This window comes from Conger conger, chromosome 1, assembly GCF_963514075.1.
Source record: "Conger conger chromosome 1, fConCon1.1, whole genome shotgun sequence".
Taxonomy (NCBI): domain Eukaryota; kingdom Metazoa; phylum Chordata; class Actinopteri; order Anguilliformes; family Congridae; genus Conger; species Conger conger.
Genome location: NC_083760.1, coordinates 74082648 through 74098312, shown reverse-complemented (window position 1 = coordinate 74098312; position 15665 = coordinate 74082648). Strand labels below are relative to the sequence as shown.

The following is a 15665-nucleotide window of genomic DNA, read 5'->3' as shown; positions in this document are numbered from 1 at the left end:
GTGCTTATTCTTCATAACCCAGAGGAAGCGGGATGAGCCCATCAGAGCCGGGCCAGAGAAGCATACTCTGAAAATGTATCAATACTTCCTCTCTCTCCTCACTGAGAGATGATACAGGATTGATGTCATGTCTTCCTGTGGCCCGTGGCCAAATAGCGCCCTGAAGCACTGAGATACAGTTTAGTCAGGGACAACTGGACTGTGTGTGTACGTGTGTGTATGCATGCAGGTACATATGTGTGTTTGGTGGGGTTCTCTGCACATATGAATACTTCACATGAATAAATATAGCTTCAGTGAATCTCTGATCATTTCTATTTGGTTTAATGTGGCCTCACCAGCTGAAGTGGAATGCTGGTGCCATTAAGAGACTGCCATAAAGCCCCCTGCGAGGTAATGAAAACTCAATAGCGTAAATGAAAATGATTTTATAACTACATAAAGAGCCACATGGAGGAAGCAGGGAGCCAGTTGGCTTTTTACCCTCCCAGTAAGTGCTCCCCGCCAAAGGTGATGTAACACATGTCATGAGGACACGCAGACCTGATTAGCATAAGCCAATGGCATGATGGAATGCCTTTTCCTGGTGTCTGATGCATGCTGGGAACAGACAGGGAATTGACTGATGCTGCTGTTGGGAGCTTGCAGGGCCACTGGCTGTTGTAGAGCAACACTGTTCAAACAGCGAGCCTGTCGATGGCGTTGATATCTGGGAGTGGCTCTGCTCCTGCACGCGGGAAAGGGCTGCTCTGGTAAACAAGGCTGTGCGAAGGGGCGGGGCATCATCCTGCTGGGAAATTAGGCAGCTGTCTACTCTTGGTCTCATTAGCAGCGGTAGCAGGACTGATTGCGTAGAATAGCCTGCATACCATTGAGCAGTAAAATGATCCTAAACAACAATAAGCAGTGGTCGGAATAGAGCTTTAATTACACACCAGGCACCATCTCTGCCTCTCAGCACTGCTGTGACATGCTACGATTAAAGCTCAACCACAGAATATCACACATCCCACCTCTCCCGGAAGGCCCCGGAATTTGGCATCTGCTCCCTGATACCCACAAGTGGGCAGAAATGCGTATTGTCCTCTCACAAATTGACAGACAATTGCAAGTTGACATTTATGAGAATCCCCCAGGTCATGTAATGTGCAGAGGAAATTCCTCCCGACCCCACAGGTATACTGAGCACCACTCCGATTCTCCCCCCGGTCCATTGGTCTCTCTAAATCATTTTCGGAATATTAATTTCCCACTGTCTGGTGTATGAGACCGGGGATGGGGAAGGTAAGGCTAGGATACCGGTCAGGCTAAATTTGCCGGGTGCCTCTTTGTTGGTGGCTAGCCAACTGTGAGTGCTGAAGATGCCATCTGATCTACAGGACTGAAACAGCAGAAGTCTGGCTCTGCACGGGAAGAGAAGTTACACAAATGGGAACTATGACAATGACCCAGGTAATTACCAGATATCAGCAGTGCACTGCAAATGCATCAGTCAAACCAAGACCTCAGAAACATACATAAACATCCCACCAGAGCTCAAAAAGCTTTCAGGTACTTCCTTACAGCAAATTTCATACTATATAATCAACCTGCAAAAATAAAGCACAATGTATTATCCAATAATTATTCTGATAAACAGTATGACAATCTGATATGCAGTATATCTACGTATCTACATTATTAAAAAATAAACTGAAGGACCTTTCAGGACTCGGAAAGGCAAGGGTGCACATGGCAGGCTCTGTTTCTGTTTTGGTCTGAGAGTTCCATTGTAGCTTGAACTGTGTCTAATTGAACTGTGCTTCGGAAATAGAAATGTTACAATCCCTCAGTAATGTAAATTGTGTCACCCCACAAGCAGCCTGGAGCTGACCTCAGGTGTGCGTGTGCTGCATGTTCACCTGTCCCAGGTCCACACCCCGCTCTGCTCCCTGCCTGTCCAACATTTGGTAGTGAACACGTGTGTCCATGCCTGCTCGAGTGTGCCATGTGAGCTGCAGCTTCAGCGCTGGGCGCACATGAGGGAGCTCGAGGAATGAGGAGTGAGGGGTGAGGGGTGAGAGGTGAGGGGGGCAGTGGGGTGAAACTTGCAGCTGTCACGGGGTCCAGATTGACTTTCAGTTTTCACTGCATTCCTCCACAGGCACTGGCTCCTGGCCCATGGGCTGTGCTCAAAGCTCCTCGCACAAGGCTGTAATCGCTGTGCTAACAACTGGACATTGTTGGGTTGGGGTGGTGGTGGTGGTGGTGCAGTGGGAGAGGAAGAGCAGGGAAGTGAGTGCATCAGGGAGAGGGAGACTGCGGGGGAAATGAATGGCAGGAGGAAATTTGGGAACAGAGAGAAGGAAAAAAGGAGAAAAAGGAGTTTCAAGAGATATGGAGGGATAGTGACAACAGGGGGTAAAGAATGAGTGGGCAGAAATTAAAGAAAGAGAGGACCACAGTAAATAAAATGGGGAGGGGGAGACAGGGATAGAGGGAATGAATAGCCCCAATAAACAATACATAGTGATCATCATAGAAAATGTATATACTTCCAGAACCTGGGCCACTCAGTCTCTTTCACCCAGTGAGACACTGTGGGTGTGATATCCAGCTCCAGCACAGTCTCTCACTCAAGTTTCCCCAACACCTGCAGGGATCCTGTGTGCATGTGAACAAAAGTCCCTTTTCCAGCAAGCTGAATAGAGGACATGCATTCAAGGCCAAACACAAAGGGCAACTACAGCTGAGGCCAGAACTCAGACCGGCTAAGCTGATTACACACCATCCAGTAACTCAATGCGGTTGTTTTTGTTTTGTTTTAATAGTACAAGGGGCCCGTTGGAATAAAAAGCAGGATTGGTGGATCCTCATACAGTAGGTGGCACCTATGATGATGAGCAGCACAGTGACAAAATGATAACCTGTGGGGAACTGGAGGCAAAGCCTCACACTTACACAACATGCATAAATGACCACGACTGCTGTCTGTGTATAATGAGTAAAGTCTATATACATGGTGGGTATACTTTACTTAGTGAAGGTAAAGGATAGGGTTTGTTTGTTCTGACCAGTTCTTGTCTGGTTGAGTGTTAGATGTTAAGACAAATACACAAATATACCCTCAGTGAGTACTTTATTTGGTATTTATTTTTTAGAATGAAGTCTTATTAAGCCTATTCACAGGTTTGGCGTGTTGTGTGTTCTGAGATGGTTATTTGCGTTACTGGCACCTTCCTGTCAGCTTTGACCAGGCCCAAGTCTGCATGCTTTTATGCATTTAGTGGCTGCCACATGATTGGCTGATGAAATAGTTGCATTAGCAAGCTAGTGTACAGGTCTACCTAATAAAGTGGTGACTGAGTGTATGTGTGCATGTGTATGCGGGAGCGTGGGTGTGTGTCAGTTTGACAGCTACAGTTGTGAGAGGTCGGCCCTCTTCCCTCCCAGCAGCTGTCAGATACCTCCAGCTGCTGCCCTGTCTGAACTGAGAACTTATGTCAGGGAACCCTCACCAAAAAAAAAGAAAAGAAAAACAAACACACACACGCATGCACGCACACACACACACACATACACACGCACACATAGGATGAGAGGGATAAGCAGGTATTGAGTGTGTGTGCGTGTGTATGTCTGTGTATGTGTATCTGGAGTCAGCAAAAAACCATGTGTGCTTAGAAACATTTGGCAAACGAATATTCATGCTGCTCTGCTCCTCTACTTATTCAACACAGATTGTGTGAGGGAGGATAATCCAATTCACATAGTGGCCAGACACAGAACTGTAATCAGAGAAAAGTCAAAATGCAAATGCAGCCATAGTGTAAATGAGGGAGTAGATCTGGTTCACCAAAGAGACGGGCCAGGGAATGAGTTCCCCAGGGTCCCCCAGCACTTGCAACAATTGCTGTGCTTCCTGAGCAAATCTTGCTAAAATAAACAGCTAAGAGTATATTCTGACTTTTCTCTGGGCTGTTTCTCTGTCCCCGCTGAGAGAAGAGCAATCCCTGTGTGATTGAACTGCTGGTCAGCCCCCCTGCCCCACCTCCAGGCTATTTTTTACCAGTCCCCATTAAGTGACACCCCTTGACCTGAACAGCCCTGGTGTAGGGGGAGCGGGACTCATAAATTATGTGCAGACAGCACAAAGCCCCAGGGGAAAGGGGCTTCTCATTATGGATGGACTGGACCTTACAGAAATGGGCTTGAAGAGATTCAGTCCTCGGTGGGATGTCAGAGAGTGACAACAAGTCTCAATCACCACTACATGTACACATGCTGCTGTGGTGCTTCCAGTGGTATTGGAGTGCATTGCAGGAATGGACCACAGTGTTTCAACTATCACATTAAAAATTCAAAAGTGCATTGATCCTCTGGAAGGAAGAATCTAGGCCTGGTTATAAAGGCCACATGCAGCCATTTGCAGCCATAGACAGATAAACACCCAGGCAGGGAAGAGTCACAATCTAATCCATATGTTAATATACTGAAACCCCGACCTAGACCCGGTCCTGTCTTTATTCACTCCTCAGCCTACTCAAGGGAGTTAAAGGACTGTAACATCGCTCTCCTCTCCTCCATCTATGTTTCTGTAAACAATGATACCTTGCTCAAACACAGCTTAAAAACTGAACCAACCGCCATGGGAAATCACGCGCATAACTGTGCCTATTTCTGAGGACAAATCTGTTTTTCCACAGCACTTGAAGTGAACTGAACCAGCACTGATAAGCAAAAAGTACAACGCAATTACATTCTAAAACTGTTAAAAACCTTTCTAAACCTTTCATTTGCCAGAGCTAGCGACCCTTGATCCATTGTTCTGCAGTCTTGATTATGGGGTCCACTGTGTATGCTGGATTTGCCTAATCCAATTTCCTTGATTGAGGTATTAATTCAATACTGATCTGGATTTGATACCCCTTGAGAACAGTTGTAAGCTCGTGAAGAAGGACACAAAGTCCAGGGTGTTTGAGAAAATGAGAAATAGTACTTATTTTCCCAGATGATAGCAATGCCATTTGCATGACATATACTGTAGGTATTGTATCATGTTATTGTGACAGAATTCCACAAAGGAGTAGAGAGCATAATACAGATTACTGTAGGGCATGCTTATTCAAATTCCCTGAAGGGTCTGCCGTCAGACAGTCAGCCTCCACTGTTATGCAGGGAGTATGGAATGGGGGGGGGGGTCATTTGCAGCCCTTGAAGCCAACTTCACAGGTCTCTAATGGACATGAGACAAAGCTCACCCATTCTTCCTTAGTTTTGGCTGGCGTCCCATCCCATCCAGTAACCCCCCACCCCCAACCACAGAGCTTTCCCAACAGCCTACACAATCAGGGAGTGTTCGGAGGGAGGGAAAAGCAGATGCCCCTGTAGTCTACTCTGCATAGTGAGGGGAAGTCATGATGACCAACCGTATTCACAGCAAGCCACAGCTTATTCTATGCGCTCTTTCTTCAGCATCCAGTAAAGTACGTCACAAGTGGACTCTGCTGTCCAGTAAGTCATAAGGACACATTCTTTCATCTGAACCCTTTTTCTGATCTTTGAAAAAGACTGGACACTTTGTTCCCACTCTTAAAACTCAGCTTTCCCGGATAAGGAATATCTCCAAGGCTTATGGCCGTTAAAATGCTTGAATCATGAGTAATATTAACCATTGACTGATTTAGGTCCCACAAAGGCCTATTTGGCTTATTAAGGGTGAAATTAAATCTTCTTCTCCAACAGAGGTGGGGAAGGAGCTACAAGTTAACTTCACACCGCCATTAGACAGCAGAGTTTGACTCATCTAACTGCCATGAGCTCTGCTGAAACTAAGAAACATTGTAAATTGTCCCAAATTTTAAATCAGTGCAACCAAATTAACTGCTGTTTGTCTGGTATAAATGTATATTCTAACAATACAGAACTATTTTAGTGAGAACTGCAGTTGGTGTCTTTTGCTAAGCTTTAGCCAGTATTTCAGCTGGCATTTCAAGGTCATCCTAGCACAAAAACTAAATTGAATTTAGTGTATTTTTACGTGAACATGATCCTGCTGTCCAGTCCATACTACCTACCGATAGAACAGAATATGCTCTGTGCTTTCTGCTCTCTAGTTAGTTAGTCAGTTATATGCATATACTCCTATTCCAATTGTCAAACTGCCTGTGATGTGTGACTCGCTGCTTTGTTTTTACATGCCAGTACTGTATTAATGCCTAGTGTTGTATGAATGTTTCATCATCTGAACCCACTGCAATTACTCACCCTCCCATCCACTCATTAAATCTGCTCTGGTTTAGCCAGGTCAGTCTGCAGCCAGTCGTAACTGGATTTGCCAATAAGTTATACGTGTACATTTTAATTGTTTAATTCAGTATTTGCACAGTATTACTTATTGTACATGGTTGCATATGTAAGCTCATGCAATTGTTGAGACACGCTACTGACACGCTAGTCTGCTGCACTGACTTACAAGCAGAAAAAAACATAACAGTACAGAACCTATGTTCCACTGTATGATACTGTTGCATAATAAATTACATTCTTCCTGCTTTACCCTGCCCTCATAACATGATGGCTGTCTGGGGGCTTGTGCACTTTTTTAAGAGAGTCAGGGTAGAAAGCAGGGGGGAGAGAGAGAGAGAGAGAGAGAGAGAGAGAGAGAGAAATGGGAGAGTGGGCCATTACTTCCCTAATGCCTGTGATCAATGGTCCCGCTGTGCCAGGCTGCATTATCTAAAAATGAATAGCACACCTATCGACAGTGAAAGGGGCGTGACCCAGGAGTCGACTGGGCTGGCACCGGGGAGCTGTCTTAGGTTCTGAAAGTAGGAAGTGTGTATGAATACGTGTGTATGTGTGTGTGCTGGAGGTGGGATCTCTAAGGACAATCTGTATAAACATAGTTTCACACTGCAAGGTGCTACTGATCTTTTTACACTGCAAGGTGCCACTGATCTGCTGTCTGTTGTAGATGTCATGCTGGCAGGCTAGTTCCTGCTGCATCTCTGACTCAGCCATTGCCTGGCTTTATCTCACCTACTATGACAGCTTGTTCAGCTCTGGCACATACATTGAAGCCGTGCCTTATATATTCTTACCCCAAAGATAGTTGTGGGAGGGTGAGGATCGTCCTTGAGGATTGCCACTGCACTTGAATCTTTACTTGATTCATCTCATTAGACTATAAGTGACTGGCTGACCTTGTCATAAGATGGTGCCCACCACAGTTATTGTGATTAAACCAAACAAGAAAACTGATAGCTATGGTAAATTAATGGAGTCTTCTTTTTGCTATATTTTCTCAGGACTGAATGGAACAATGTGATAGTCCTGACTAGCGACTGTAATAGGTACCAGAGCTACGTCCTGCAGCTAAGTTCTGCAAATTAATTCCTACTGTGTACATTTCGAGTTGCCATTGGTAAGAAATCAGTCTGGGAAATAACAAACATTATGGTGAAATAATGTTCAGTGAAGTGTTTAGCAATGCATATGGTCAAATGTATTTGAACAAGTAGTATCTACCATTTGATAGCTAGGTCAATGTTTGGACTAAAATTCCATCTTATGCAGAAAATCTTTTTTAACAATGAGAAATTACATTTTAGTTCAAGTTTACAAGTACTCTTATAGGTTACAATGTTAATGCAATGAGCAAGCAGTTTAAAATTCAATCGCTTATTGTCTATTCTGTGTCTCTTCTAGTAAAAAAATATGTTGCAGACATAAAATAACTGAAATATTTTTTAAACAATGCTCTTTTTCCCCTCAATGTGCTAATGGTGAAAACTGCTGTTTACTGATACCCACAGGTTTGCCTATCAGGGCTTAGAAAGTATTGTTTTGCTCACACATTACTATTATTGGTAACTTGACGTCACTGATCCAAGTTGGAAACGTGCCTTCTAACCTTTGTGTGTAAACCTTTAATGACTTAATAGGATTGACTGCTGGATTTCACAAGACAAACAGATCGTGGGTACAAAGTTTTTGGATTCAGAGACATTCTGAAATCCGATAGGAATGCTTCTCTGCAAGTGCATGGTTTACCTGCCATTTCGTTAGGCTTAAAAAGCTGGGTAAGTTGTCAGGGTCTTCATTTCTCCGAAACAGGAGGCACTCAGAAATTGAATAGCCATTAGCCACTAATCTGAGGCAAGGGACCAGTTTTCTTATTTTTCACTGTCAAAATTTAAAAATGGCACTCCACAATTCATTTAATAAAACGTTTTTAGATATGACTGATCAAAATGAATTAACCATTGTATTGTTTGGGGTCAATTTGACCCCATTCTTTGACATCTCTTAAAAACCAGTTAATCTTGATACTGTAATTTTTATGTTCTATTTCAGTGGGATTAAATAGTAAACATGCAATAAATATTATGCTACGTTTTCAGAAGTCCTTTACCAACCGGCTTATGTTGACTCTGTAACTGTATAAAATGTCACAAAATATACAACCATTTCTATTTTTATCTCAGATTTCTTTGTGGATGATTCTGGTGGCACTTACTTTCACTTCCTGTACCTGAGGTGTTTCTAACAGATTTTTCATATTTATGGATAAAAGGCTAGTAATTTGGGAGACAATAAGAAGATTTATTTTGCATAATCTTGCGTTTATTTAAACTGTTGGGGTCAATTTGACCCCGAACATAAAAGTGGTCATAAACTCTTAACATAATAACCAGGCAATTTATGTGTGACAGAACTGTGAATCCAGCTCTGAAGAGCTAGACTAATCGGATATATAGTAGACAGGCCACAGTGTTCTGCACTGTTGTTCATTGCAGAGATTATTCAAGAGGGATGGGGGTCCAAAGGATTTTCAAGGGGACATTTTGGTTTTGGTTTGCTCTTCTGAAAAACTCTTACTAAATTCTCAGTTTTGGTTTTGAGTTGCACCAAATTTAGAAACATTAGGTGGTCCAGTAATTGTGATAACAGACCTGTCTGTTGTATGTTAACCTTCAATTTCACACATTTTCTTGGAGCCAGTAAAATAAATTTGCTTGTTTGCCGTTCCCATTTATTCAACACTGCCAGGCACATATTGTTGAGTTTCTTTTCATGACCATCAGTAGATCCCCTTTGTTTAAGTGATTTAGGGGACACAGTGAATATAAGATTCCAGTACAATCCATCTACTAAATATTGATTTGCATTTTGGATACAGGGCATTTTTAGACAACAGGATACAATCTTATATCTACTCAGTCGCAACACACTGACTCACTTCTTGAGACCCTGGGTTAATGATGCACTGAATCATTTGACTCTTCCACCCTCTAGTGGTAAAAGCTATGCATGGCTAACATAGATCAGAAGAACAAATTCCGCTGACAGTGATTGTGACTTAATAGCAAATGAAAATGAGAATTTCATGATGTTTTCCTGCAGTGGATGTGAAATTGTCACAGGCTTATATCTGACTATAATCACATTCCGATAAACATGGCATGCTGTTGGACCTGTTAGATCTGTGGATCACTGTACATCACCTTGAGTCTCCAGAAAGGTGCAAAATTGCGCAATTGCAATACTTGTTAAACTACTTCCACATATTTCTTGTGGTATGGCATTCAATGTGTACTCATATTCATGTGCCACACATACTAAAGGTGGTGAACTAGATTGCATATCCATGCTACAGCTCAGTGGATTAGACAGAATAAATGTGTCAATTATGTGTAATTATGTAAAGGTAAGTAGTAGCAGGGCCTCAGCAGCCAGAGCAGAGCGAAGAGTGAAGCTGTGCCAAGAGCAGAGCCTGGTATTCTGTGCAAGGCTTTAGGAAGGCAGAGTCGGTCAGTGCTCTTCTGTGTGGCCCACCAGTCGTGAGCTGACCTCCCACAGCCTCAGGGCTGCCAGGTCATCTCTCCCCTCAGCAGCAGGCTCCTTCACAGCGCAGTCACTGAGACACAGAGACCCAGGGCCCACGTCACACACTACGCACCAACACAAGCCCTTCACTGCAAACTGTCCGACAGCACACCTGGACAATACGAGGATTCAGTCAGGTAGTGCTGAGTGATTGTTACTACATTCTTGGCATTGGGCAGAAGCTGAACGCGTGCTGAAAGACCCTAGAGGGAAGTACAATTTCAAGTGCTAAGGCTACAACAAAGATAAGGACTTGGGCCCATTTGATTAATCTGACAGTGGAATATATCGTTTTGTAGTCTAGCTCAGTTTGTCACCATGCCTGCCATTAAACTACATAAATGTATGAAATTCCGATCTATTCTATCAATAATCAATAATTAATTATATTTGAAATAGATAAATAATTACAAGCATTATAAACATACAGTATATAAAACATAGATAAACACAGGTAAACAATATAAATAATATTATTAATAATAATAAGTATTATAAACAATTTAATCAGTGAACAAACTTAATTTTCTGATGATATAAAAAATGTGGCAGGGCTCCAGTCTAACTTTTTCATCTGGTGGCGCACTCAAAAGATTTGGTGGCCCCGCTGACGTACCTGAAGTAGCACCCTGACCTGTCCTCCAGTCCCTCAGTCACGGCGCAGTAAATGGAGGTCTGGGCGCCCTCTCTGGCGGTCTTCATCAGGAGGATGGAGGGAGCGGTGAGCAGTGCCTTCAGCAGGGGGAACCACGTCTCCACGTGTCGGCTCAGCTCGGTGCGGATCACCCCAGGGTGCAGGCTGTATGACGTGACCCCCGTGCCTGAGGAACAGCATCGAGCTTCAGCCACCACACCTGCGCTTCCCTCTGTTCGCCGATGCTCATGAGGGAAGCGGTCAGGGCTTTGCCCGAACGGGAGGTCTCCTCTTTCTCAATGTCATCACTTTTAATGTCAGCATTTTAAGTTTGTGGCCACACCGGGTCACCCTTTATGGATGTCTTGTATTGTCCATCGATATACCATTGTGCACAAGTGTTCCCGTAAACCCCAACTGCAAACAGCTCATACAAGGTGTCTACATCCTATGGGTTTGTTTACGTCACCACTGATAAAAGGCAAGAAATACACTTAGTGTGCTTTCAGGTAAATGTTTCATTGCTGAAACCTGGGAGGCAAGAAACCTTCATGTTTGGTTATAGTCCTTTTTGCAAAAGGTATCATACATTTTCCTCCAGTATAAACGTTTATCCAGTGTCCAGATTTTGTTTTAGTTTGAACAAATCTCTGAATGTTTCTGTTCATTTTATATAAAATGCTAGCACTGTGCATTTTTTATAGCCATGTGTTTATGCTGATTCATGGTTTTGTACAGATCACAAGACTAAAGTCCTTAAGAAGATAATATATTATCAAATTCAGTAATTCAGTTCATTCATTATTAGCGTGAGGAGAATAAAATGATAAAGCCACACACCTTTCAACCGCCGTGCCAGTTCCCTGGAGAAAAGCACATTGGCCAGCTTACTCTGCCGGTAGCTAGCCACTGCGCTGTATGGTGTCTTTTCAAAGCTAAGATCATCAAAGTGGATCTTTCCTGTGGCAAGATATGAACAGATCACAGGCACATTCATAGCCAAAGGTTATGCCACTTCTTAGCTCTTCCTCTCACCAAATGGATGAAGCTCAATATCAAGATGAATGACAAAAAACCATAACTCAGTACTTAAAGTGCAAGTAAGGTGGCTTGTGAGAAGGGAGAGACTTACCGCCCCTGTGCGCTATGCTGGACACATTCACAACACGACTGGGAGCTGAGAGCTTTATTTTTGGCAGGAGGAGATTGGTCAACAGAAAATGCCCCAGGTGATTGACAGCTAGTTGTGTCTCAAAGCCATCCTCTGTCAGCCATTTGGGGCACATCATAACACCTGTGGGAGACACAAGTTATACAATCTTTTCAAAACATTTTAAACCATAAATTTAAGAAAGGCTGCCCTTCCCTTCCTTCCACTGATAGCAGATCAGATATGTTAAATATAAGTAGTATGTTGGTTTTAAATTCATTGCACATTTGAAATTATACTTCCATATAAATACTGTTTGATAAGTATAGAAAACAAATAGGCTCATGATCAGCAATCGTGATTATTTGGAGGTTACTGTGCAACAGTCTAAATATTCTCATTGAAAACCAACATTTAATTCAATCGCTCAAGAAATGTATAACAATTACGGGTAAAGACGCACCTAAATTGGGGGTACCTCTGGCACTGCCAAATGACGGATGCCAAACTATCCTTCACATACTCGCATCCATGCATCTTCATAACACAGCCTCACCAGCATTGTTGATAAGTATGTCCAGCCGGTCCTCGGTGGCAATGTATTCCTTGGCAAACTGCCTGACAGAGTACAGGGAGGCCAAGTCTAAGTGCCGCACCACAACGTTCCCATTCCGGGTTGACCGTCGTATCTCAGCCGCGGCCTTCTCTCCCCGGGTCAGGTCCCGACATGCCATTACCACCCGTGCACCTAAAACACGTAGATATCTCCCTAAGTAGGGTCTTGCTGTAAGTATTATAGGGTATTACAACTTTATGGAACATTTCACACCTCACCTCTAAGGGCCATGTCTTTTGCTGTCTCCTTCCCAATACCAGTATTGGCACCAGTAATTAACACTATCTTCCCATACAGGCGGGTTTGGCTGCAGCAGACCCCACCCGCAATCCACTTCCTCAGCAGAAATATGCCTGGATGAGTAAAATAAGCGAATTAAATGGCCGTAGAGACACACGCACACCAGCAAAATAGCACAAGGTGCAGTGTCAAAAGGATTAGCCTTGGAATTGTGAAAGCAATGAAACTTGCACATTTCTTGTAATACTAATCTAAATTTTGGAGTATCTAAATTTTGGATCTAACAGTTGAGTTGATGTTTCTGCTATACCAAGCCTTCATCAGAACAAGAAGTGAATACTGCTCATTTGCCTGTTTAAAAAATGTAGCCCACCAAACTATAGGTTGACACAAATTGGCCTATTGTAAAATGTTGATTTTGGAACATTACAGCAAGTGTGTGAGTCTCAATGTTTTCACATTTTTACAGACGCAAATGAAAGCCTTCAGGACCTGGTTTTAAAAAAAGACAATGAGCTGCTCATGGTGTAGGTGGTTCAATACATTGTTCCACTGTGCACAAATGGCCTTTCAAGATAATTGCACTGGTGCACTGTTTCCATGTGATCACATTGGTTTTTCTCCCCCACCTTCAAAAACATTCCAGAGATCTACACCTAAAGGTTATCTATGCTCATCTAATTATACAGCAGAAATTTCATTTTTCCAGTTTTTATAGAATGCAAACAGCTACATGGCTAAATATGGGTGCGCTGTCAGATTGCCACTTTGCAAGATAATTGAATAACATAGTGTCTAAAAGTAAAGCATAATTTATTATGTACAAGCATTCATGGCCTCATATTGTCCTTATTTAAGGATTTGAATTTGCAACAATGAACTGTGAACTTGCACCAATACACAGTGCAATATAACCAATTGATCCCATTAATTCATTTTCTTTTTTATGATTTGAACAAAAAAAGATGAACTATTACAGATAATTGCACCGATCCATCTGTATACAAAAGCAAAATAAAACTTAGAGCTTATTATAATGAAAATCATGTAGTGAGACTGAATGTACTGTACCCACATCTCTCTTAACTTATTCTTGTGAGATTCATAAGACAAAATTAATACATTTGTTTACTCAACACAAAAATGAATGAATTAATTCATTAATTAATCATTCAGGTAGGTAGCCATGTGCGGCTGATGAAGTTGTACCGTCATTGTTTGCTTTTAAAGAACAACTGAACTAGCATAATTATACAGCTTGATTATGTATGCCACTATATTCTACAAAATCCATCCATGGAACACAGTCCTTGTTTTAAGCCGACTACCTATAGCCGATGTATAGGCTGCATGTAACTGAAACTAACATTCGATACATCTAGCCTAGTTGCAAACCATTGCTGAACGCAGTATGAAAACAATACAAAGGCCGTGACTTACTGAGGACTGTAACTGCAGTTAAAGCGCCATACTTGGCAACCGCGGAATAATGAACTGCTCCCCACATCGTACCCGCCGCCCAGAGCTGTCAAAACATAGGAAAACTGTTTTCGATTAACCGAGCTCTCGCCGAGTTACAATGGAGTTTTGCTGAGGATGCCGTAATGCTATGGACTTGGCTAAGAATAGATTTCGTCTAAGCAACTTAAAATAAAAGATTAACGTCTCTCTTCAGCTTACGGAGTGATTACGCTCTCTCTTCCGCGCGTAAAGAACAATGTAGCGCTGTTGACGAACAGTAGTCTAAAACGGTTCGTGGAATGGAAAGGGGTTTCTTTATCTATGCAATGTAAGCATGTGTCATTTTCATCAACGAAAGGCTAATATTCACGGGACGTGTGTCAGTGAAAATGTAGAATATATATCAAATATTCAGGGTTAAATCAACTCTCACAGAGTACATGTAGTCCCTACAGGACTCATTTGGACCTAGTTGAATTAACACTGGACATATTAATGTGCAGGTCACCTATAAATGATTCATATTTGGCCTATTTGATCCCACGACACATAGCAATGGAAAATAGCATATTTCATAACATAAATAATCTATTGCCTGGCTTAAATGCCCTCAGCCTTGACGCACATGTTCATCTTACCTGTAAGGCTTTGTTTATCAACATTATCAACACAGCAACACTTAAATGCAGGCCAGTTCTTCATAGGTCAAAATGACATAATCTGAATGTATAATATGAAAATCCTATCAAATTGCCCTTTAAACGACCAGAAGTAGCCTCAAGATAGTACGTAATTCACCCTTAATCAAATGGTTATTTTATGACGTCTCTCTTTGTGATTGAATTAACAAATTTGACATAAGTTTTGCCATAAGTAGTAAATTATGTGAAAACAATTAAAAAATTTGACCTTAGTCCTACCTTCTGATCCCCCCAATTTAAAGAAAAACATCTGTGTCAATAAATAAGACTATAAAGATATGCTGAAGGAATACAAATGTCAAAAAGTCATAAACAAAACACTTTGCATTAGATTAGAAGTATACAGATAATAGCCTACTGAAATTTTATTCTTAAAAATGAAAAGTATAAGCTACTTATTTTTACTCTTAAAAATGCAATCTAGCCTAAAATATGACCATGATCTATTAGGTTTAATGCTGAGATGATAATATTAATGAAAGAAATATTAATGAAAATCATGTAGAACTTTTTTAATGATAGCTGGGTAAAGGAAGGAGCATTGTAACCCCTTAAGTATCGCCCCTTTTCTTGACACAAGCTTGAAAATGACATACCTAAAATAAAATGGTTACAGGATTATGCCTGTAGTCAAACCCTTTTCACAACAGGCATAATCCTGGTCTCTTCTGAAAGGTTTTGTTTTCCAAAAGTCTGATTTTGGAAAGATTTACTGTAAATATTACTAAAGCAAAGTTACAGAAGCTTTTATTCTCACTGAAAAGATGTTCTGTTTTTGAATGGATACAGATTATTGTGTCTGTGGCTGATGCGATTATAACACAGCCACAGCCACAACATTGGAAAAAATGATAATATCACCAAAAAAGAGAATTCCGCATTGTTTTTTCTAAGCTATAAAGACATTTGGATACTCCAAAAGGAGGGTATGTTACATTATACTTTATGAGATGTAAAATCCTGGATTTTGCTTATTATACTACACAATACTTT

The 15665-nt window shown here is 41.8% G+C and overlaps 1 protein-coding gene across 1 annotated transcript; it reads right to left on the bottom strand.

Moving 5' to 3' along the window:
- Nucleotides 1–9795: 9795 nt before the first annotated feature.
- si:dkey-23o4.6 (retinol dehydrogenase 12) lies at nucleotides 9796–13984 on the bottom strand. Its single transcript, XM_061232616.1, has 7 exons — nucleotides 13951–13984; nucleotides 12489–12623; nucleotides 12211–12402; nucleotides 11637–11798; nucleotides 11345–11464; nucleotides 10487–10691; nucleotides 9796–9901 (listed from the first exon to the last, which is right to left on the bottom strand). The coding sequence occupies exons 2-7, from the start codon at nucleotides 12499–12501 to the stop codon at nucleotides 9796–9798; spliced, it is 798 nt and encodes a 265-aa protein (XP_061088600.1). The 5' UTR covers nucleotides 12502–12623; nucleotides 13951–13984.
- Between the last annotated feature and the right edge of the window lie 1681 nt (nucleotides 13985–15665).